At 39.1% G+C, this 24,680-nt stretch overlaps 1 protein-coding gene across 1 annotated transcript; it reads right to left on the bottom strand.

The window, feature by feature from the left end:
- Positions 1-105: 105 nt before the first annotated feature.
- Positions 106-24,533, bottom strand: scap (SREBF chaperone). The gene is made up of 23 exons (XM_079626182.1): positions 24,409-24,533; positions 19,066-19,266; positions 16,363-16,483; positions 15,371-15,528; positions 15,059-15,267; positions 14,858-14,963; positions 14,537-14,709; positions 13,187-13,313; positions 12,467-12,579; positions 12,141-12,235; positions 11,949-12,047; positions 11,575-11,787; positions 8,449-8,813; positions 8,196-8,342; positions 6,749-6,950; positions 6,548-6,663; positions 5,551-6,052; positions 5,369-5,454; positions 5,200-5,282; positions 4,738-4,904; positions 4,383-4,463; positions 3,848-4,054; positions 106-3,745 (listed from the first exon to the last, which is right to left on the bottom strand). The coding sequence occupies exons 2-23, from the start codon at positions 19,185-19,187 to the stop codon at positions 3,500-3,502; spliced, it is 3,738 nt and encodes a 1,245-aa protein (XP_079482308.1). The 5' UTR covers positions 19,188-19,266; positions 24,409-24,533; the 3' UTR covers positions 106-3,499.
- Positions 24,534-24,680: the final 147 nt, after the last annotated feature.

Raw genomic sequence — 24,680 nt, 5'->3', positions numbered from 1 at the left:
TGCCGTTAAGAGATTGTTGCATTTGATTTTCTTGAATCAAATGCAAATGCCATAATAATAATAATACCAGAAGTTAAACAAATGACAACAAAGAGAAAGGAAAAGTACAATGTATGAAAGCCTTTTTATTTGCAAATTAGTACAAAGGTTTTTTTTCCTGTGTTAAAAATAGAACAGAGCATTAGTTACATCCTCTACTGTCTGGTTACACTGTGTAGTAGTGTATTTGGGAAAGACAGAAGAGGGCAGAGCAGGCCCCCAAAAAAAGACAAGAGCAATATTTACACACAGTCTCTCTCTGCCCCCTCCCCATCTTTAGAAACAGTGCAACATTCAGGCATTTCACATCATTTTAAACATTCTCCACCCCATTTCTACTTCAGCAGCAGTAAGATACAGCAAGTCCAAGATCAGTATTTCACTTGAATACCGCACATTTTGAATCATGTCTAGGAATGTGCTCCTCTAAAAAGGGAGACAAAGCATTAAAATGAACACAATGGAGCTTGGTGCTATTTCACTCCTCACAATATACTAAAATGGCTGCCATTGTGTGTGGCAGCCCCCCTGCCATCAAGAAAATGCTTTTCAGTATGGTCATAGAAATGGTTATTGTCTTCTCTCATCACTCTGTTCTCATGTGGTTAATGCTTAATCTCATTATCTGATACCTAAAAACAAGATGGTAAAAAAAGATAAGTTCTAACCACTCTAATAAATAGATAAGCGCTGCTAGCCATACAATTGTTCTTTAGTGATAACTGGCCACACATCATTTCCTCATGGTAAAAATGATTGCTTTTTGCTGTCTCTCGTGTTTTAACAAGATATGAGCATCCTTGCTCTACACACAACAGCTGCACTATCTGTAAGTTCAGCCATGTCAATGCCACAAACACAAACCCATTGAAAAATGCACAAACTTAAAAAAAAAAAAAGCACAATTGTTTTGACCAATGCTACTTCATGGTTTGAAGAGTGTAGTGAAAAAAAAAAAAAAGAAAACTAATTATAAAACCGTTCTCTCATCAAATTTATTAACTAATATCTACTTGTGTAAAACATGGCTAATAATTGACTGAGTCACATGCATTTCTGTTGACTTGCATGGAAATTCCCCACATAATCAGATAGAAATTGTTTTCCTGGTTGCCCTGAGCGACCAGAAATCTGGTTTCATTGGTTTAAGGGACTATAGTTGGTTTTGCAAAAATCAAATAGGGGGAAAATTAATCAATTTTATGTATTAAACTTTAAAGCATCATGATTCAAATTGAAGTTTTAAAGTGCAGTAAAAAAAACACTTAAGACTCATTTGCGTGGAAAATGGGGACACCTTTGGTTTCTTACCAAATCATAAGCCAGAATGCAAAAAAAAAAAAAAAAAACCCAGCGGAATGCACATGCAGAAAAACTTAACTTACGCATAGAAAATGAACCATGTTTAAATCTCTGCTACTGTATAATAAAACTAAAGAAGTCTCTCAGTGCATTTTAATAATTCAATTTCAATTCCCAGGACACCAAATGTATGCATTTGTCCTGTCCCAGCACTAGCACATCCAAAATATATTGATATGGCTGTATTAAAAATAGGCCAAACCAATGCACACATTTGTGTGGGTTCTGCAGGGCTGGACTGGATACACTAATGTGTCGTCATACACAACGTACAGTAACAACTACTGGTCAACATAATCTCAGTGAAACCTGTAAACTGCTCACGGCTCTACAACACAAACACTTTTCAATACAGGAAAAATTAAAAAAAATATACACATCTAGTATTAAAAAGCAGCCCTATCCATCACTTTGTCAGCACAGAAGGGAACCAAACATTAAATGTGTTCAACATCATTTAGATTAAAATGACTTTGGGTGATTCGTACTGACGGCTTAGCTAAAACACACCTGGAATACAGGTAGTAATGAACCGTTTTAAATATTCATTCAGGATTTAAGTCCAGGAAACGGATATGACATCACAGCGTGTGCCAAGGAGCATTTCTCTCATGTTTATAATAAGGCAGGGCTGGAATGAGAACATCTCTTTTCTCTGGCTTGCTGCCCTAGGAAGGGAACGTAGACTACACCAAAACCAAAACGTCTGTCAGTAATCAATATAATCATATTATTATAGTATAAGTTAGTCAAAGCTTTTCTTGTATATTAAAATTGTATGACCACGTCTCCACTTTAGCTTATCTCCAAGCCAAGTTTTATACAAATTGTTAGAAATTTCACTAATAAATAATTGATTTCAATATTAAAAAAGAGATCCCGACCCCCAAACCCAGAGATTAATTTCAGACATATACAGCATTCATCTTGAAAACACAACCACTCACATAACATAGCATCCGGTTCAATGTTTCACCCCAAAATCAAAAGAAAATAAATTATATGTTGCAAAAAGAAAGTCTATTTATAAACATAATTTGCATTGTGACATTTTGAGACAAATAAGCACACTCCCCTCCTAAATTTTCTTTAATTTAATGTGAAGGGGAAAAAAACTGACACTTTTTTGTTTTTAAATTAGCATAAATTAAATTCAGTTTAACAAATACTATCATAATGTAAATATACTTACAGCTGTACTGAAAATAAAGTAAATTTTCTTTACAAATTACAATAGGGTGACAAAATTTTAGGCAGGTTTTTAAAATTGTCATCATGTGTATTTTATTACATAATGGTCCTTAAAAATAAATAAAACCAAAATAGTCATTTTTGTCTTTATGCAAGGTTATGCAATTTCTCTGCAGTTACTAAGATTGCAGATACAAGTTTGGCTCTTTAATCAAATCTCTGAGAATTCTTTTGATAATGGGGTGAAATACAAACTGAAGATTTCTTAACAGCTTTCATAAGATTCAAACACTCAAACATAGTTGCACACAAAGACACACTCCTTTCAGCAGGAAAGATCTAGGACTTTTTCTACCCCGACGACCACCTTTCGTTCCTCCTCTCGCCCTGCAAACATATTATTGTGAACTCTCTCACTTCTAGCTGGCACACAGTTGAGAGTTCTTGGGCTGGGCAGACTGGCATTTTCACCATGAGCTTGTTACCACACACACACACGTGCGCGCACACACACACGCGCACACACACACGCACACACACACACGCACACACACCCACCTTAAGGCAGGCCAAGTGAGCCACCTTTCGCTGTCAGCAGCTTTTGTACTACACTCTTGGAATTCATACACAGAATATTCTGTATGATGTTCTACCAAAAGTACAAAATGCTCTGATGGAGCACCGGAGGCCTGTTGAACACCATAGGATCAGGTTTTAAATTATATCCTGTTCAGATGTGGTAAAAAGTCTCCCTACTAAGTGTAGTGCGGTACACGAGAGGACACAAGAAACGCCATTAATGTCTGCAATGAACCTGCGGTGATACAGGTTAAAGGGCGAGTGCTTTTGTGCCGGCCACTCTCACGTTTTTCGAAATCTGTGGGCTGGTGTTTGCGTGTGTGTATGTTCAGTCCAGCTTCTCCAGAACAGAGGGCACGTAGACTAGGCTGAGCTCGTTACCAAAGTCGCAGACTATGGCGGCATTGTCCAGAACCAGAAGCTGCCTGACGCTCTGACCTTCGCTACTCTGTCCCAAGTACACCGTCTGCAGCAGGTCTCCGTAGTTCAGGTCCCAAAATGACACGCAACCTTGTCCTCCCGTCACCAGCAGGCTTTCAGAGATCACCCCCAGACTGGCCCCACACCCCACCTCCTGAAACAGTGAGAAAAGAGAGAAATACATTACAGATATTGCTATTTTAATCTTTGTAATAATCATAATATGCTGATTTTGTTTCTCCAAAAAATCACACACCTGTTGTATGGAGTACAGCTTTATGCCTGTGCTACGGTCCCAAATGCAAATGAGGTCATCCAACCCACTGCTAATGATACAGGACGTTGTGCAAACCAACGAGGTGACATCACCACGGTGACCGTACACGTGGCTCACCCGGCTGCCTGTTAGGACGTCCCACACGCAGATGGCCCCGTCTTGGCCCCCACTGGCTAGAACCATGGTCTACAACACAGCACATTTTAGCTGAACAAAATATATCTGTATGCAACATGAGATTTGCACATTCAAATAATTGTGCAATTATTTTTTTATAATCAATTTTATTTCCAAGAATGTATGTATGTATGTATGTATGTATGTATGTATGTATGTATGTATCTATCTATCTATCTATCTATCTATCTATCTATCTATCTATCTATCTATCTATCTATCTATCTATCTATCTATCTATCTATCTATCTATCCAGTTAATTCACAGTATTTGTAATAAGAGATATGAATGGCAGTGTTGGTGTATGTGTGTGTGATCTAGTGATGTGATTCTGACCTGGTCTATGTAGATGGCAGTTATACCACCGGAGTGGCCCTGCAGGGTGAAGAGGCAACAAGAATCCTCCAAACGATACACCTATAAAATAAAAATATTAGATAAACGGCAAACTAAAGCATGAGTTAACTGTAGGCCTGCACAGAATCTGTGCCCACAGGAAGCTCTGCTGAAGAACAAATCCTTTACAGAAGCACCACAGATCATCCTTACACGTTTACTAAATATGCTGCATCTAATAATGGTATCAGTAACCAGAGCATTGTGTTCTCTGCTATATTGAACATGTTTTACCATTTTTAAAACCACTCTACAAACTGTTCCTTATGAAATGTGTGTGTCATGCGACCCTTACTCTGACTGTATGGTCCTGGCTGCCGGTGACGACCCTGCCAGCGGCTGCTTTGAGCACAGTGATGGGTTTCTGGTGGGCACACTGCACTGAGCGGGTCAGCTGACAGCTGATCACATCCTCGCTGCTGTAACAGGGGGAGGGGGGCAAACTGCCTCGGCCTGGGGGTCCTGACACACAAAACCAGGTAAAATGCTTAGAATGCCTCTTCACGTCCACTTTCCCCTTTTAGTAACTGTTAGAGTTTATCTTCCTATTTTTAGCGTTTGAAGATTAAATTAAATTATATATACAAAAAAAGAGTTACCTGTAAAAAATGAATGTATCTTCACTATATAAAATAATTCACCTCCAAGACTTTATTTGCAAAACAAATTACACTATATTCCCTAATTTTTCCATGTTTTACAAAACTGTGGGAAGGAACACTGTAATATGCTTTTTTTTATTTTTTGACTGACTGACCGCGATATTGAAGCAAACCGAGGGGCTTGTTGATCTCCACAGTGAAGAAATCCAGTGAGCCATTTAAACGGGCCGCCACAATTCTGCAATTGAAAATATCCCCGTTAGCAGGAAAACATGAGTTGAGGGGTTGTGTCTGTGTGTGAGCTTCAGGTTGTTGTGAACGCACCTGTTGTTAAGAAAAGCCAAGGCAGTGATTCCAGATAATCCATCTTCATTACAGCATCGTAATGATCCTTCTACCGCATCCCACAGCTGATAGGAAAAAGAGAAACGGGAAATGAGGAGGACAGGTCAATGACATTGATGGTTCAAGATGTTCTCCATATAAAAGCCCTCTCTTTCTCTCACCTCCAGTTTGCCGCTGCTGCGGCCCGTGGCAATGAGGTTGCCCCTTAGCTCCATGGCCCATACTGAGCTGTCCCAGTCGCCACTGCTCTGCGAGGGGAGCTCTGGTGGTAAGACAGGCTGGTCCCCAAGGCTACGTCGCCTTTGCTGTGAGGCTGGAGGAGAAGGGGGGAAGGCCAGTGTTGGCGAGGGCTCATGCTCCTGGTACGCTTTCTCCACCAGTCCCCCAAAGTCAAAGCCAGAGGGGTTGACCACAGCATGAGATGGGGGCAGAGGCCCAAAGTTAGTGTCGATGAGAGGGGTGAGGTCTGGCTGGTCCCCAAACAGTGCAGGATGTGCAGGAGTGGTCCTCCTCCTTATTGGAAAAATATCTACATCTGGCCCTCCCATAGCTCCTCCTGGTTCCCGAAAGTCTGCTCCCAGGAAGCCCTCGGCCTCACAAGCACTTGTGTGATCCCAGCCGTCACGGTGCTCCCAACAACCACTGCTGCTGCTCCTGCGCAGACTTAAAGTAGATACACACATAACATATACATTTTGTTTTACATGTAATATTATTAACAATAAATAATATTATACATATGAACATTAAACATAAAGGTCTGTGGTCAGTGAGATTTTCTTTTGAAGAAATTGATTCATCATGCATGCATTTAAAACTGATCAAAAGTGACAGTAAAGACATTTATATTTAAAATTAATTTTATTTAAAACAAATGCTGTTCTTTTGAACTTTCTATTTATCAAAAAATCTTAAGAAATAATGTATCACGGTTACCACAGAAATATTAAACAGCACTATTTTCCACATTGACAATAAAAAAAAAAATCCTGAGCACCAAATCAGCATATTTGAATGATTTCTGAAGGATCATGTGACACTGAAGACTGGAGTAATAATGCTTTGCATCACAGGAAAAAATGACATTTTAAATGGATCTATCTATCTATCTATCTATCTATCTATGTATATTAGGGAAAAGTTTATGCATTTCCTTACCCATTGTTGGGTATAACAGTAAGACAGTCTCCTGTCTGTGCGTCCCACACACGGATCTGTCCCGCCAGGCAACAGCTGGCCAGCAGCATGCCATCACTAGCCAGACACTCAATGTCCTGAGGAGAGGTGTCAAAGGTACTTTTATATATCTCAGAGTTCCTTCATAGAAGAAACGTCATTGCATGTTGACTCGGCTCTCACCATGCTGTGACCTCTCAGCAGCAGAGGGGAAATTTCGCTGATGGGCGGAGAGTAACCGTACTCGTCGCAGGGCAGGTCTCCACGGCGACGGCGACCATGGGGCACCCCGTTCTGCCCGTAGTTACGAGGGCAAAGGACACGATACAAGCAGAAGAGTAAGAGCACCAACACCACACCGGCGAAAAGTCCAAGAGCTGCCACCCTGTACAAACACATAATATAATAAATGATGTTAACACAGAATAATAAAAATAGTACAAAACTACCCATTGGTCCAAATAATGCAAGATGAGGGAGTGTTTGAGAAACCTGTCATTAGTTTTTTCCCAAATCTGTTTGGTACCGTACTCCCCCAGAAAGTACACACTGACTTCACTTAATGAATGGGTCACTGTAAAACCAGTCTTTCTTGAAATTCCAGTTCACCCACCTCCACGAAGTGGAAATCAAAGGTAAGCATTACATGCAGAAAGTTGGACTACATCTAAAGCATATGCTCACATTCTTAATCAGTCCTCACAGGGTAAATGCAGCACAGAAAACAAAGGAACCCCAGGCAGGGGGCCAAGAGAAGCATTAGTGGGAGGGGCCACATTTTAGAGCAAACTGACCTACATCCATCTGATGTGTATCTAACAACCATAACGGCCTCATAGATAAGAGCGAGGCCTTTGAACAATGACCTTGAACACCACATTCAGAGTGTGTTTGTTTGTGGATGAGAAAGACTATTGTTTGTCTCTGCAGTTACATATTGGACCTCCAGAGTGTGCTAGCATGAGATATGAATGAGAGCGAATGGTTAATCAGTAACCGTTTTTTTTCCATGTATGAAGAATGTAAGTGTTTGTTTGCTTAGAAGAATATTTTGGCCATGAGGTTTGTTGTGTTCACAGAAAAACCACAAAGGAAAGCAGTAGTACAAGCTTTCTGAGAAAAGTCATTGAGCAACTTACAGATTAACAATGAATGACTACTGTCTGATCTCTCTATATATAACAAGGTGGGAAAAGAAAAAAAAAATCCTTTCTGATCCTTACAGCCCTCTGGTGAACACCCAAATAGCGTAGGAGTTTTTTAAAAAAAGATAATGGAGTCTTTGTTTATTGTAACACGACAGGGCTGGTGGAATTTGTTTCTGAGAATTCGCCAGAAAATGTCTCAAGAAAATGTAATTGGTCTGATTTAGCAGTGTCACTGTGTAATATATGTCCACTGAAATTTTTGGGGGCATTTTGTACCATTATAAAGGGCAATATTTACATAAAAAGACAGAACGGAATGTTAAAACATCCCACTGCTGTATGTCCAGATGATACGCAAACTACGCAATTATTAAAAGTTTTGTTCAGTAATGTTTTTTTTTCTTCCTAAACTTGTGAACGAGAAATAATAATAAAAGCAGGTATTATGGTATACAGCCAAAAAGCTGAAGTGAGACACTGACTTGTAGAGTGTGAAGTCTGTCTGCAGATCGGAGGTCTTGATGCTGGGAGGAGGAGCGTGATGTGTGTCCTGGGGGTGACGTGTGTCTATGGCTTCTTGTGGGCTGAGATGGAGCGTGACGGGGATGACTGGAAGAATGCTGATGTACCTGAGAGAATCAGAGAGGAAAATAGGTATGTTACACACAGATAAACTGAGATGATAAGAGAGGGCCTGAACTCTATCAGTTATCATGAGGTGAGAAAGTGGCACACCTCTTTGCAAGAGTGATATTGTAATAGCTAAAGAGTGAGGGCCAGTGACGGAAGGAAAGCCGCCTCCATAGCTCCTCATCCTCGGGGCCCCAAGTGATCTGGGGACTGGAGACAGGGGCAACTCCAGGGCGGGCTGCACGATGGCCCTGGGATTGGTTGTCAGGCAGAGGGGTGGGTTCAGGGGCAGGGAGCACGCTCAGTGTGCTGGTTGGGTCTCCACCAGGAAATACTGGAGCCACGCCCAGGTGAGGAGGAAGCCCCGCCTCCCCAAGAGTGCTCTGCTCTGACACTTGTGCAGCAAGGAAAGTCCTCAGACCCGCAGGGTCCGTGTAGACCAAGATCCCAATCCAGATAACAGTGCCAACCTATTCAATAAATAAACAACACATTTAGATAACATAAAAATGCCAAGATAACTTTCTTTATTCATTTAATTTAATTACCATTCAAAAGTTTGGGGTCTGTATAAGATGTTTTAATGTTTTTGAAAGAAGCCTCTAATGCTCACCAAGGCTTATAAAAAATACAGTAATTTTGTGTAAAATTTAGGGCTGCACCCAACTAAAGTTATTTCTAGTCGACTAGTAGTCATTAATTTAAGCCATTAGTCGATTAATCGCATGTTTATATTAATTGAATTACTAAAAATATATATTGGGGGGAATTTATTATTAAACTAGTCAATATCGACTGCAAAGATGATGTTGACGATCCTGACTCTTTATCTCCATAATATAGTAGAGTTTGAGACAAATGCACTTTTCATTATTTTCATACATTTTAAGCTTTCTATAGATATATTTCTCAAGTCTGTGAGGCAAGTCGCATACGCTGAGTTTCGGTTCATTTTTGTGACGCATTTCAGTTCACCAAGACTGCAGAAAATGCATCCTGTTTGTTGTCTTTATTTTACAAAAGCACAACGTTTTGTTATTATTGTGAGTTTACACAAATAAAACTAAACCCTTTACAGGGTACATTAAGAATTATGTTTTTTTTTTTTTTTTACCTTTATTTAAAGGGCACCTATTATGGAATTTTGAAATGTACCTTTCATGTAGTGTGTAACATAGATCTAAGTGAACAAAAACATCCTACAAAGTTTGAAATATGAAAGTGCACCGTATATAAAGTTATTGTCTTTCAAAAGTGAGAGTCGACTCTGAGTCATTTTTATGAATCGTTAGAAGACCGAAGCTTTTTCTCTGACTAGATGACGTCAACTTGTCAAGTTATTTGAATACGACACGCCCACTTATTGCGCTCCAAGGCCAGCAGGGAAAATATCATGGCGACGAGACGCTGTGTTCTGAAGTGCGGCTCAAAAGCAAACTTTTTTCATCTGCCCAAGGAGGAGCATTTGAAGACTAAGTGGCTACAATTCACTATACCACAGAAGTATAGTCCGAGCCTTGTGCTTTGTTCGCGTCATTTTGAAGACGATTGCTTTTTAAAATGCAATCAAACTTGGATTCGCGAGCTGGCTGATATTGAAGGAAGGTTCAGTTCCAAGTGTATTTGCATCAGCTTCCTCCTCCGTATCACAACCTGTAAGTGTTATTAATAATTTTTGCTTTTATATTTTATGTAGCATGCTTAATAATTATTTTGTTTGTTGTGTAAGCACCGTTTAGCTTCTAGGTCTTCAATGACAATTGTATTGAGATATGTGAAGTGTTTGTCGTTGTTTTCGGAGTTGTCTAAAGAATAGAGTAATAACTGTAACGTAACTGCATTTTTTTTTTTTGTAAAAACGTTATGTTTATGCATCGGGCTAACGCAAACAAAGACTGATTGTGCTTTTACAATATGAACTCTGGGCTATGCTCGCTAACATAACATTGAATTATTTATCTTATTTTTCGTTTTTTACTACAAACTATAAAGCAGTGGACTATAATCATTATTATAATACAATTTAATTGATAAAAGCATCATTGTACTCCGTGTTAAAAATAAGTATTATCTCTGTAAACACTGCTGGGTCATCTGACCAATCAACGCAGATTAGCGTCGCGCAAAGGAGGGGTTTGAAAACGAGTCGTTGAACGAATCATTTGGGAGTCGTAGAGCAAATCAGGTAAAAATAAATGCATATTATACGAAAACAAAAGTGTTTTTTGTCATTGCATGCATGTAAAACTGTTGTTGGGGACTCCCTAAACAACATTAGGAACATTTTAAATGTCATAATAGGTGCCCTTTAACCAGAAAAATCTCTCTGAGATAAAAATCTCTTTCACAGGAGAGTCCTGGCCAAGAATGGACAGCAGTTACAGTCACAAATTACAAATTGAAACGACAAATATACAATTAAGACACTTAAAAACAATTGCAAATCAGTGAGTCTTCTTCAAGTGATTGAATAATAGATTTAAAATGTTCCATAGGCACCAGAGTTTGTAATTTCAATTTCGTTTGGAGCAAATTCCATTCAAATGGAGCTGCATACATAAAAGCCTTTTTTCCCCAGTTCAGTTCTCACCAATGGAACAGAGAGAGTAAAGCAATTATCAGACCGAATATTTCCCAACACTTTTCTTTTGAATTAGACAATCTAAATACAAAGGCAATAACCCCAGAATAGTTTTATAAATAATGAGGTAATAATGAATTTTCCTTCTAATAGACAGAGATGGCCAGGATACTCTATTATACAATGTGCAATGATGAGTTAAAGGTTTAAAGTCTGTTATAAATCTTAAAGCGCTGTGATAAACAGCATCCAGAGAAGAAAGAAGTTGAGAGGAAGCAAATTGATATACCACATCACCATAATCGAGTACAGGCAAGAAAGTAGCAGAAACTAACCTCTTTCTTACATTAAATGAAAAACAGAACTTGTTTCTAAAATAAAACCCAAGCTTTATTTTAAATTTTTTCTTTAGTATGTAAATTTTTTACTCTGTATAACCAATGTCTGAGTATTTTAAGTTGTTTCTGCTGTTATCAGGAAACACTCTAAATGCAAGCGATCGCACAGGCACCTCCATGTCATGCAGTAAGCTTGCTAATACTTTATCTTCCACACTCCGCATAAACACTTGGGTATGTGCCTAATAATAGCGTGCATTTATCTATATACGCAGAATGTTACAATGCCCCGTTAAAGTGATTCGTTTTTACCATGATAATTCGTTGTGCCAGACGAGTACGGGCTAAGAAGTAAACCACCCTGAGCCTCTTGGGCAGGCGCAGGTTCCGGAATGCAGGAGCCTGCAGGGTGATCGTGTGGGGAGAAGGGCGGGGTGGCGGAGGCGTCTCTCGTGGACGTAAAGGGCCCGGTTTAGGCGGAGGCATCCCCGCTTCGGCCGGGAGGCGCCTGTTCAGATCAGCCAACTATATGTGTGGAGACATGAGAAGACAGTTTGGAGAGCTGACACAATACTTGTTTAACAATAAGGACAAGACACTCAGATGAAGCAATGAATGATTCATGTATTTCTCATGAAATTGTAAAAGCAATTTTCCAGAATGTTCCATGTGTGGGTGGTTCTCACTTCCATGCGGCGGATGTCAATAGACAGCACAGTGGTGAAGAAAAACATCTGGAGGAAGAAATCGGACACCAGACCGACCACAGCGAACAAACAGAACTCCTACACACATAAGAAAAAGGGGCAAAGGCACTCAGCAACTTAACTACTACCACCAAAAACAGGTAATATACTTAGAGCTAATAAGAGCTTCACCTGAATTGCTGGTACAAATGTGAAGTATCCAATGAGGATGATGCACAGTTCAGTGGCCATATTCTTCATGATAGACCAGCTCTCATTGCTTAAACCTTAAGGCAGAACCAAAATAAATTGAAAAGATACAGACCTTTGATGGGGTAGATGACATATTTAATATGGTCTAATTTTAACGATCAATCGATCGATCGATCGATAGATAGAGAATCACTAAACAACAGTGATAATGCTGAGTACTGAATGTGCTTTACTTGTTATATTTAAAACAGTAGGACAGAAAAATTCAGTGTACATAATGTAACAGTGATGACGTCATCTCTGACCTTGAGCAATACGCAGCTTGACTTCAAGGTCAACAGGCGTTGACACAACAGATTTGGTGAGGACAAGGACATTCTCCAAACCAATTACCACCACAAGATAGGGGAATATTTCCCTAAAAAACAGCAGCAGATAAAACTAATAAACCTTTGAAAATCTATTAAAACTAACCAGAAAGTAAGAAAATAATTAGATGTGAAGAAAAAAAAAGACACCAATGTATAACAAATTGAATGTGTGCAACGTCGGAATAAATACACAAGCTCATTATTAAACAGATGATAAAAGTTGAACATAAATTTACTCTTGCACTCTGAAAAAAATAGCTGTTAGCTAAAGACTTGACCTTACGCAGCCCTGTTGTATCTAGGATCAATATGGTGTACGCATGTGGCTAATAGAGTGTATGTATTAACTGTGGCTTGCCCAGGTGAACTAAGCCAAATTTGTTTGGAAGGCTTGAGCTCACACCACTGAGATTTTATGTCCATATATGCAATCTTTTAGGCTTGCGGAGGACTATGCCTGCCTACTTAAAACACTTCCTGGCAACGAAATTCCCCTAAATCACTGCCGTTATTATCGACAATTGGTTATACATCAACCTGCTTAAAGATCAAAAGTGAAATTTTAATTCCTGAGAGATTAAGTAAATAGCAGCCCAGTGATATGAATCATTCTAGTGGTATATGAATGAAGGTGTGTTTTGGCTGAACTCCTACCCTCCGTTCAGCGTGGGCGTCAGGCCAAACAAGGTGCAGAGTCCCACAGACATGAGCAGAGAGCTGAGAACCGTCACAACAGCAGCCAGCGCCAAGCCCCATTTGGACTTAACCATGTCGATCTTTCCTGTAAAGTAAGGGGGAAGGATCAAACGAGTGCAATAAGAATTATCTTAACCAAAAGCATTTTATGAGAATTAACTCATTGAGCTTTTGAACATCCATGTAAAATCCTGCTGGAATGTGGGTACGCAGACATGAATTTTGTGATGCTGAACGTGCTGTTCTGGGGATAATCGCCAGGCCAGACTGAAACACCTTTTGGTGAAAGCTCAGTCAGAAACCAAACAGCTATGCTAATCTGAAAGCTTTCTGCTGCCAACTCACTGCTTTGTCCAGAGACCTGCCAATATGGCCAATTTCAACACTCTGTCATATTACTACCTAATATCAAAGCTGTTAAAAATGACTGAAAATTCATTTAATTCATTCACTATGTGTGCATACACATTCACTGTTATTTTCATGTTGAAAATATCAAATATTGATTATGCCTATGGTGGTTATGGCCATGCCTAATTTTATTAGAGATATATGAACCACCCATAGAGATCTGGAGAATGCCAGAAAACTGAATAATGTTTCTGGCGAGTACTAAGTCCACAATGATTCTGATCAATTGTGCCATTCCCATGAAGTACAGTAACAAGAATGGACACAAATCAAGGCTTAACAATAAGGATTTTTGACACTGCTTGTCTGGTTGGGCTTATTTTAGTTGCTTGTTCTATAAATAATTAAAGGCAGGAATTCATATTTACACTTTTGTTGGAAAACAATGGCATAAGATGCAAATCATACCAATTTGTTTAATACATCCTATAATAGCACGTCACAGCAGAATTTATAACAATAATGTTCAATATGTCACAAAAAACCCCACAAATGTTTTCAAGGCAAAAAAGAGACGAGTGCATATAATTATCCAACATATGAATATAAGCACTGGTAATATTTCTGTCGAGTGGCCCGAAACTCTCTTACACTGAAATGTTGATCCGTGCAAATATTACAATCTAAATGCACATCAAATACTGAAATGCTCAATAAATACATATTTCTGGAATCTTCTTCAAACATGTTAACAGAATATCATCAATTGTCCTAAAATCACTGAGACACAGTGATGCTCTGTTGTAACTCAGCATGTACAATTGTAACATAAATTATGTTAAACCATGTAGACACAAAACTTTTGACAGGTAGTGTATGTTCCAGAATAAAGAAAAGCAAATAAAAATCGTTCTCCAAAAAAGAAGAAGAGAGAAAATAGGTAGAGATGACGCTTACGGGTGGAGAAGTAGATATAAGCAAAGAGGATGATGTAGGTGGTGACAAGAGGGATGAGCTCAGCGATGCCAATCTCCTCTTTGAAATGAACGTGCACCATGTGGTCTTCACGCAGAGTCGAGTTCGCTGAAGGATGAAGCTGTTTCAGACGGGCTCGGAGACTAGCTACAAACCTGTTCAGAAACACACGCAACCAAAAGGAAACAAAGCATTTAGAAACTATGCTTTGTTCGCAACAAACATTATTAGAATTAGAAGTTCAAGAAAATGCAATGCTTGTCTTAGCAAAAAATTATAATTTGAAATATTACAAAGGTTGACCTTGCATCATAGGAGCTTAGTGCAATTGTGATGGTGTATGTCACCACTCGCTTCCTGCCGTACAGGCTTACACCCGTCTGCTTCCCCGGGACACCAAAGAGTAAGTCTGAAAATCACACAGTAAAAATGGGGTGAGCGCACAGACCCTAAATAAACGTTTAATTCAGGCCAGAAATAATTTGTATTTAAGCAGCTTCCTGCCTCTCAGAGTGGCTGAAGTATGAAGGCCTTTGGGTTCATGTTGGTGGACTGTCTTCAGGAGGTCTGGATCTGCATCAAACAGGTCACGCCGATTCTGCCAATAGTTGCCAGGGGATACCAGCAGGCAGCCGTGCTCTGGAAGGACCGCCTGCATGCGCCGCAACCCTGGCAACAGGTCCGTCACCTGCAAGCACAGCGCCTCTAAGCTTCTAAGAAGAGAGAAGTGAGGAAAACAGGAAAGAAAAGAGGTTGAGAAATGTGTGGTCAAAATTAGTCAAGATGTCAAAAAAAGTCAGGCTGGAAAGCTTTGACCTGTCCGTGTAAACGTGGTTTCTGATCTCCTCCAGAAGACTGAAAACACGCCCAAGGGGAGAGCGGAACACGTCCACAGGAACCAGACTGTTGTCCCATGGCGAGACCGCTGCCTTGACCAACACCTGCTGTATGTAAGCCACCGGAGGACCCCGATACTGCAAGAAGAATTGATCGGTTTAATGTGTCCTTGCTGAATAAAAGTATTAATTTCTTTAAAAATAAATCTTAATGACCCCAAACTTTAATGGTAGTGTACATAAGTGTTGTCACGATACTGGAATTTCTAACTTTGATATGATACCTTGAAAAATATCAATATTCGATATTCATTTTTGATAATTTGGGTAATTTTACTGCAATAGCTTACACAGCACAAGGATGTTTTATTTATAACTCTGAACTAAATTTACAAAAAAAGACAAGTAAACAGTCAGTAATAATATAAGAACAATATACAATATGCATTTTCTTTCTTAACTATTCACATTCCAAAACTGACTGTTTGTTTACACCTGAATACTCGCCAAGATGGACATTTTGATCTTAGTGATCTTTGACATTTTAAGTGCAAACTACAAATAAGAACTAAATTAGGGACTGCTAAGCTGTTTGAGAGGCGGCTTTATGTGCACTTATATAGATCAGTGGTGCATGTGCTTTTGGCGTGAGCGCAAAACCTGTGGGAATGAGTAAAACTATGCGCAATACCCGCAACCAACCACCAAAATTCAGGACCTGGCTTAACACCAACACTATTCAACCGGAGTGAATGAGACGAGTGAGTGACAGGAGCCAGATATGTGTCAAACTGTCAATTAGTCGTCAGAGAGAAGAGAGAGAACGAGCAGCTGGTATCAGTGTATCGATACTGCAGAAAAGGAGTATTGGAATCATTTATACACACAAATACATACCGGTATATATATATATCAATATTTTTGACAACACTAGTCTATATTGTTGTATATCAAACAAGCATGTCATGTTACCCAATCAGGGCGCTCCGACAGATCGCCCTGAGACTCATGGGATGGGACCAAGTAATCTCGTATTCCAGTGGTGAACTCGACAGGCCCTGTTCCTGGCAGAGGCAGCTTCAGCAGAGGGTAACTGTAAAAGAAAACGTGATAAAGATTGATTTGGCATTACCGGTAATATCAAATTAAAGTAATTTCCCAACGTCAAGCTGCATTCCTCGCAGACAAGGCATCTCCAAAGCAGAAGGCTGGCTTTCTCTTATGACACAGAGCCCATACAAAGACTGCACCACAAATCATGTTTGAATGAAAAGGGCAATAATAATGCATTCCTTACTGACAGTCTTATAGCATTCACTCATTCACACAAAAAAATAATTTGTCTTTTGAGGCAGTGGCTTAGTGGTTCATGTAGGTTGTCTGCAAACCGGAAGGTTGGTGGTTCTATCCTATCTACATGACCAAGTGTCGAGGTGTCCGTGAGCAAGACACCTAACCCCAGCTGCTCCCGACGAGCTGGATGGCGCCTTGCATGGCTGACACCGCCGTCAGTGAATGAATAGGTGAATGTGAGGCAATATGTAAAGCGCTTTGGTGGCCATGGGTCTGTTAAAAGCGCTATATAAATGCAGTCCATTTACCATTTGCAACATCCTCAGGCTAGCAAGCTTTCAGAAGGATAAGGTTACAAAAAGTAGATAACTATCGCTATACTTTCTAGGAAAAAGTGATTGCACAAGACAGAGCACAATACACTCTGCAGTACAAACACCGAGGGACTGGTGAACCCTCCAGATGGACTATCTGAGCACCCCCTACTTCTCACAAAAGAAACATCTGTCACTCCCCTTAAATAGGTCTTGAAATGCCCTAAAAATCCCCCACCCAAGACAGCAGTGTTTTAAAGAGAGGAGCACAGGCTGATGGGAATAAGGTTTAAAACACATGACACTGTTGACATCAGGGAAACAGAAGGCTGTTGTGCAAACTACAATACCTGAGTGTCCTTTCCTAAACAGGCCTCCACCTCTTTCCATGGCTTTTCATTGAAGAACTGTTTTCTCAAATTAAACTAAATATTTATTTCAGGTGAGCTGCAGCCTTGTGATTGCACCAGGGTAAGATGGGTTCATTATATTTGCATCCACATCAATGCACAATAATGTTCGGTTTATTAAAAAAGCACACTGCAGATATGTCACCTGACGATTTAAATACTCAAAGTTATTTAAAGTTGATTGGCTGTCTATGTTTTTATCATCCATCAGCTGGAAAAAATAGTTCTGCAAGTGATTCCAATTCAATAATTTCTCTGTTATTATTGTTAACTTCAATATTCTCACAGAATTAGAACGATTATTCAAGTCGGCATGAAATGAAAATTAACTGCATTTAATTTGAATTCTCCAATCTTTTAGTCCAGTTAAACCCAACCCCTGAACAATCGCATTCATTTTTGAGTGCAACACCCACATCCCAAAATTCGCAAACAACCGATGGATAGAACCAAGTCCAGTCTAAATTTTTTCTGTTTCAATAATCTACAAGCCTCGGATATACGTCACAAAAGGGGGAAAAATCTGTCGCTAAATCCATTTTATTACGACTTTATACTGTAGTTATAGTTATTGTCCCAGGTCTGAACGGGTCTTTACAATAAAACTAGTGCAAAGAGTTACATATAATCTTGCAAAAACTCCATATACAGCCAGTAAACGCAGCAACTGAGTGAAAACATCAATTTTATGAAATTATTGGACATCTTTTTTTATTACTTTTTTTTTTACAGTAAACTTTAAGAATTACACCAACTGTTGAAGACATAAATATACAATTACTGATGAGACAGAAACATCTTACTTATAATAACAAGTGTTATTTGCAGTGATTATAGGACAAATTCATAAAACCTCTTTAGATTTAAGGAATAGGCTACAATCTTCACACTCTGCTTTTAAACCCTCGGGAATAATGCCTTGTCTCTTAGAAGATGTCCATCAGTACGTGCATTACTGTACAAACACACTGAAGGACAAATCAATATCATTTTTGTGATAATCCATAATCAGCAGTGCTTATACTGGGTTTACTTCAGAATATTCCTTTAATATTTGTCTTAAGGCTGAGCTATTCTGTGTAACTGCCCGCCCGGTATCTTCGCTTCTCCAGCTCAGAAAGAATTCGGGTGTCTGTAGTGACAAGTAGTTGCCATTTTCACAAAGCTTACTTCTGTTCCTCCAGACAGCTGGAGACACTGGACTGTTCTCTGAGAGAAACGTTCACACACTCACTCTTTTACACATGGATTTTGTCCTTTATCCAAAGCGTCAGAGATTTAATTCACATTTTGCTGACAGAGGCAAAAAGAGAAGGCATGCGAAAAACGTTTTCTCCTGCTCAGTGCTCCACTTTTGTGTTTGTGCTACACACAGTTCTCTTGGCACGATCTTGCTTTCGAATCAAACTGTGCACAACCAACCGACCACAAGCCAGCTTCATTCGTTTGTGACCCTCTCTCACCCTTTCACACCTGAAAACATCCCACCCACAGATGAGCTCTTTTTCCTGACCCACAGAAGAACATGGACAAAGGCCATCAGAGCTGTGGCCTAGTGGTCACTGCGTCCCTGATTAGTTCACATCTCAATCACAATACTTCCCAATCCCATTACTTCCTGGTCTTATCAAAAATCATGAAGGATTCATCAGACTCACCAGCAGGTCAGGATGCTGGCAGAGGTGAAGAGAATGATGGGAACCGGGTAGGAGGCGCATAGCAGGCCGTGCCGGTAGAAGGCGGCCGAGATGTTCTGCCGAAGCCGCTCTCTCACCGTCATCCTGGCGGGAGGGGTCAGCTGATGGCCATCGAGTCTGCGTGTGCGGCCAGGGCGAGGGCACCGGCGGGCATCCAGGGATCTGGGCAAACACATGTGGATCTCATTTATTGTTTTGTAAAGTGATTTCAGTAGGACAAAATGGATGAGCTTTCATCTTACTGATAAAAACCAAATGCTTTTTAGAGCAGTTGATGCATATTAAAATCATTATCTGTCTTATATCGTTCTCATGCAGCCTCAGAGAATTATGGGAAATTTGTGACAGGCCTGTCGCTTCGTAAACTGGCTATACGAGATGCGATGTAAAATACAAGCTTTATAGTACACAAAAATTCACATGCACTGCCAACATTCCCAATTAAAACATAATTATGATTCTGACTTGGCACAAGGCATCAAATGATACATAAAGCCAAGCAGTAGCACTTTACAATAAGATTTATTTATTTATTTATTTTATTTAGAATTTGATTCATTTAACATTAGTTAGCCTAATAAATTATATATTTTTTTTATTACAGAATATATTTATATTACACAACACAGGACCTTACGGGACGTAACAATATTAATCTGGGTTCATGTATAAATACATTATTGATCATTGCTACTTCACGTTTGTTCGTAATACATTCATGTGTACACAGTACACAACTTGTCCACTACAAACGTTTGGGGTCAGTACTTAGTTTTTTGCTTCTGAAAGAAATACTTTTATTCAGCAAGAATGTATTCAATTCATTACAAGTGGCAGTGAAGACATTGATAATGTTACAAAAGTTTTCGAATAAATGCCATTCGTTTGAATGTTCTATTCATAAAAAATAAATCAGAAAAATATGTTCCTATTTTCCACAAAAATATGACTAATATTATATAGAAACACAGAGACAGCACTAAATCAGCATATTAGAATGATTTCTGAAGGATCATGCGACACTGAAGTGATGATGATGCTGAAATTTTCGCTTTGCCATCAGAGGATAAAATTACATTTTAAATGTATTAACCTACCAATCCTACATTTTTAAACAGATTTTTTTTTTAAATGCTAAAAAAACCCTTTTTCATTGTTCGTAATGATACTCAATGCATTAACTAATCTTAACTAATTGAACCTTATTGCAATGTGTTACCAACCAAACTAACCTCGTTAAACACATCTCTGCTAACAGCAAGCTAGAGGGTCATTCTTTAGAGATCTGTTCAAATGAACCCTTTGCCCACAGAAGTGGATTCTGGACTTTTAAACTCTGACACCAGAGGGTTCAAGGGTTATACTAGTGGTCTATGGCTTACAAAGAGCTCTTTTTTGTCAATGGTGCCCCTGTGACTACACCACAGAGGAGAAACATTCCCTTCCAGGAATTTACCTCCACAGAGCGCCTACCGTTCATGCATTTCTATAAATATTACATTAAACCTGATGACACATACAACCTCACAGAGATGCTACACATATACTACTCAAAAGTGTGGGGAGCTTGCATTAAGACATGATGCAAGAGACTGCACTGATATCATTGGTGAAGTTCTCTTTCTCAATGTTCTCTTTTTATAAGATCCAAGCGCCTTTTTTCAGTCAAACCCGCAGATATTACAAGCGGAATTGAGGAAATTTCACCAAACGTATCAGGCTTCTTTGAAACTGAAACATCTCTTAATGGTGAACAGTAGTTTATTGGTGTTTTATAATGGAATGAGGTTTAATATGCCTTAAATGAGTACTTTACTCAAAAATAGCACACATATATATATATAAATATATACACACACATTTGAAAGACATAAGAGTGAGTAAATGATGACAGAATTTTTCCTATTTATCCATGTTTAAAAAGTGTATTTCCCATTCCAGCACATAGGTTTGAGTCTCAATCCGACACAGAGTCTCTTTCTCTCCACTGCATTCACACACTCCCTCTCTCTGTCGATTGCCGAATCTGGGAGACTTTCAAGAGAACAGAGTTCAGAGACACCATTCAAAGCCTGAACATTGTGGCAAACCCAAATGCTACCGCATGGAAACAGGCAATGACTTTAAATTCTTGAGGGATTGTGCTGCGCGGGCGGATTAAAACGTGCGGCTGACAGACAGACCGGTTTGTGCAAGACAACCATGTTTGACAGTTAAATGACACAAGGACCTGGTAACTCTCATGCATGCTGGGCTACAACTTTTTGCTGCTTCAGAGAGGACCATCAAACAAACTACAACCGGCTCAATAGTAACAGCACATGCCAATCACCTAGGGCACTTCAAATACACCGCTACAAATTGGTTTCCAAAACGAAGGCATTTAAAGTCTAGAAACTGGACAATAAATGAAAACATTAAGTCCATCTCATGCATGAAAAAGACTGAAATGTAGATGCCTTTAAAGCTTCAGGCTGTCAAACATTTTGAAGAAACTCGATCACTTTCTAAGATGAACAGATTTAATTTAGGCTTATAAACATTATCATATATTGATCAGCGAACATAAACCGAGGCTCAACCAAACCTGCTTGACGTGCGAGAACAAACTGCATTGGTTCTTGGTGAAGCTCAAAAACGTGCTGCGTATCACGAGAATTAACCTCATTGGTTCTCGCACGTCAAGCGAACATGCTTGACCTTCTGTTTACCACAACTGATGTGTTGATAAATGTTTATGAATATATGTGAATGAAAGCATATACACAATCTGAGTTCATTATATAAAGCAGTATTTCCCATACATAGATTTATCTGTGGCGGCCCGCCACAATATAAACATTGACTGCCACAAATAGATTTCCGTGCTTCCCATGCATTACATTTATTCATTTAGCAGACGCTTTTATCTAAAACGATTTATGATAACAATTGAAGCAGTCAAACTAAAAGTAGGACAACAATATGCAAGTGCTATGACTTTTCTCAGTTCAATCTGACGCAGTACATTTACATATTATTAGATAGAATAGAAGAGAAAGTGTTAGTATTACTGGATCAAGTGTTGCCGAAAAAGATGTGTTTTTTTTAAATGGCTATGGACTCAGCAGCTCTGGTTGAGTTAGGCAGATCATTCACCAGCATGAACCGTCATGGTAAAGGTCAGAGAAAGAGATTTTGTTAATTTGCATTAGCTAACTAGACTGTGGCGGCCAGAAAATATATTTACACTTCTCATAATAACATAAAGGTCTTTCATGTCGTGTTTTGCACCACTGCTGTCAAAAAAAAAAAAAAAAAAAAATCGAAAAGCATGATAAGGCTTTGTGTCCTTATCAAAATACGTCTGTTTGCGCTGCAAAGAGAAGTATGCACTTCTTGACCACATGATCAGCTTTGCATCTCAATTCACAGTGAATGAATGCAGTGAACTCCATCTGTGCTTGTGCTGAGTTTAGCGCGCAATTGGGAGGCATTATTTCCACATTTGCATAGTTGACAATTAGCCTACAGAATTTCAGTATGTAATGAGACTCATTTGTAAACTTGTTTTCCACCTAAATAAAAGCTCGACTTGCAGTTTCCTTCAAAATAAAAAGCTTGTGGTTGTATCTATTGCATACAGAAATTAGAACAAAACTAATTATGAAAGTTTCATTTATTTCAGTGCTTTTGTTTTACAATTAAATGGCTATTACTGTCATAGGAATAATTTTATAATAACATTATTAGTAGTAATGTAGACTGAGATACTATATCACAACTAAAAAGAGGTTTGAAGGTTCAGCTACAAGTCAATTCACTGACTTTTTCTTTGTTCAATGTGCACACTGAATATGGGTTGGAGCTCTTAATGTTTAGCTCTCAAAGTGCACCAGATTTATGAATTTAACTTTAAAACGTACAACATTTTCTGACAGGGGGCATGCCCCCCAGCCCCCCAAGAGGAACAGGGGTCCATCCACCTGTTTCACAAAATGTTGTAAAGCAATCGTGTCTCTTCAGAAAATTTGGAAATTCATATGGATTATTTTTTACGATCGCTTTATGAACTTTTTGAAGCGTTAAAGTGATAAGTTGCATAGCTGTCAATGGAGGGACAGAAAGCTCTCAGATTTCATCAAAAAGATCTTCATTTGTGTTCCAAAGATGAACAAGTCTTACGGGTTTAGCACGAGATGAGGGTGACTAATTAATGACAGAATGTTCATTTAGGGGTGAGAAGTTGAGGAAAACTGAACCTAACCAGTGATGCGATTCCTGTGACAGTCAAACTCATATTTTTGAAAATCTTTGCTGAACTTAACCAGCGATTCCTGTCAAGCTCATATTTGTGCAAAATTGTTGGTCAAAACACATCCTGAAGAAACATAATTGTTTATTATTTATAACCAAAACATAATGATGATATAAAGTGACTATTTCCAAAACATCTCATAGATACTACAGTCGAAATTATACACAACATTATAAACACAATAACAATCAAATTGAATTTGTATCAAATCCATTTACACTAACACAACAAAAACTGCGATTTTTTTCAGGTTTGCAGTTTAACAAATTAACATACTTGCAAAGCAATACTGTGTGGTATTACAATGGTGCAGGTGTACGAGACGGTAATACCATGGTACTTGCTACTGAATGGTTTACATTACTTAACAACGTTAGATGTAACTTCACAGAATGAGTGCTAGCACGTTTATGGTAGGTAGTGCACCAACTGCGTAAGTTACTACATTGTAATAATAAAATGTGCGGTGCTCAGGATGATGTAATTCCCACGTTTCTTCTGCCGTTATTGCCAGTCAATTAAACTGTACATTAGCTGAGCTGAGAACAGTCTAACAGAGCTAAAACTATCAGTCGCTGAACAACATATTATACCGTTTAGCGTGCACTGCGTTAATGCCATTTAATAGTATCTCTCAGATAGTTTTTATTATCTTTGTCTAGTGCGAGGAGATGAACCTGATGCACGGTTTCATGATATTAACTTTAGCCGAACGGCTAACGCTTTAGCATTAGCAACAGTTCATATATAAAGCACCTGGCTGCTAGTTAAATAGTATTGATTAGTTTGACGTACATATACATTAAACTGAATAATTGAGCTTACACATTTTATACCCTCAATGTGGCGGCAAGCTCTACACATTTATCTAGGAAGCGCTTTGACAGCATGTTACAGGACGAGCTAACAGTAATAGTGAACACTTCAACACTAAGGGCCTGCCATGCTTCTAATTTAGCAACATAAGCACACAAACAAACAGAAACAGCGTTCAAATCATCGCTTACCCTAATGACAGGTTCTACCCTTCCTCTCCGAGGGCTTGTTTTAACGGTGAGTCGCTCCTGTTCAGTTCCTACAGGCAGGTGGCTGTAAGTCTCTACTGTTCTCTCTGCATCATGTCAGCTACAGTAAGCCACTACTATGCAACATGACCCCTCAACTTCAACCTCCAACAGAACAAAACTAAAAACGCGTCAATCTACGACCTCTATTGGCCATAACGGGAAATGTCAAACCTCTAAAACGCATAAAACGGCGGACTCTACTGGCCACGACA

The sequence above is a fragment of the Phoxinus phoxinus genome (genome assembly GCF_949152265.1).
Source record: "Phoxinus phoxinus genome assembly, chromosome: 10".
Lineage (NCBI taxonomy): Eukaryota > Metazoa > Chordata > Actinopteri > Cypriniformes > Leuciscidae > Phoxinus > Phoxinus phoxinus.
Note: the sequence above shows the minus strand (reverse complement) of the source record. Positions and strands in the feature narration are given on the sequence as shown.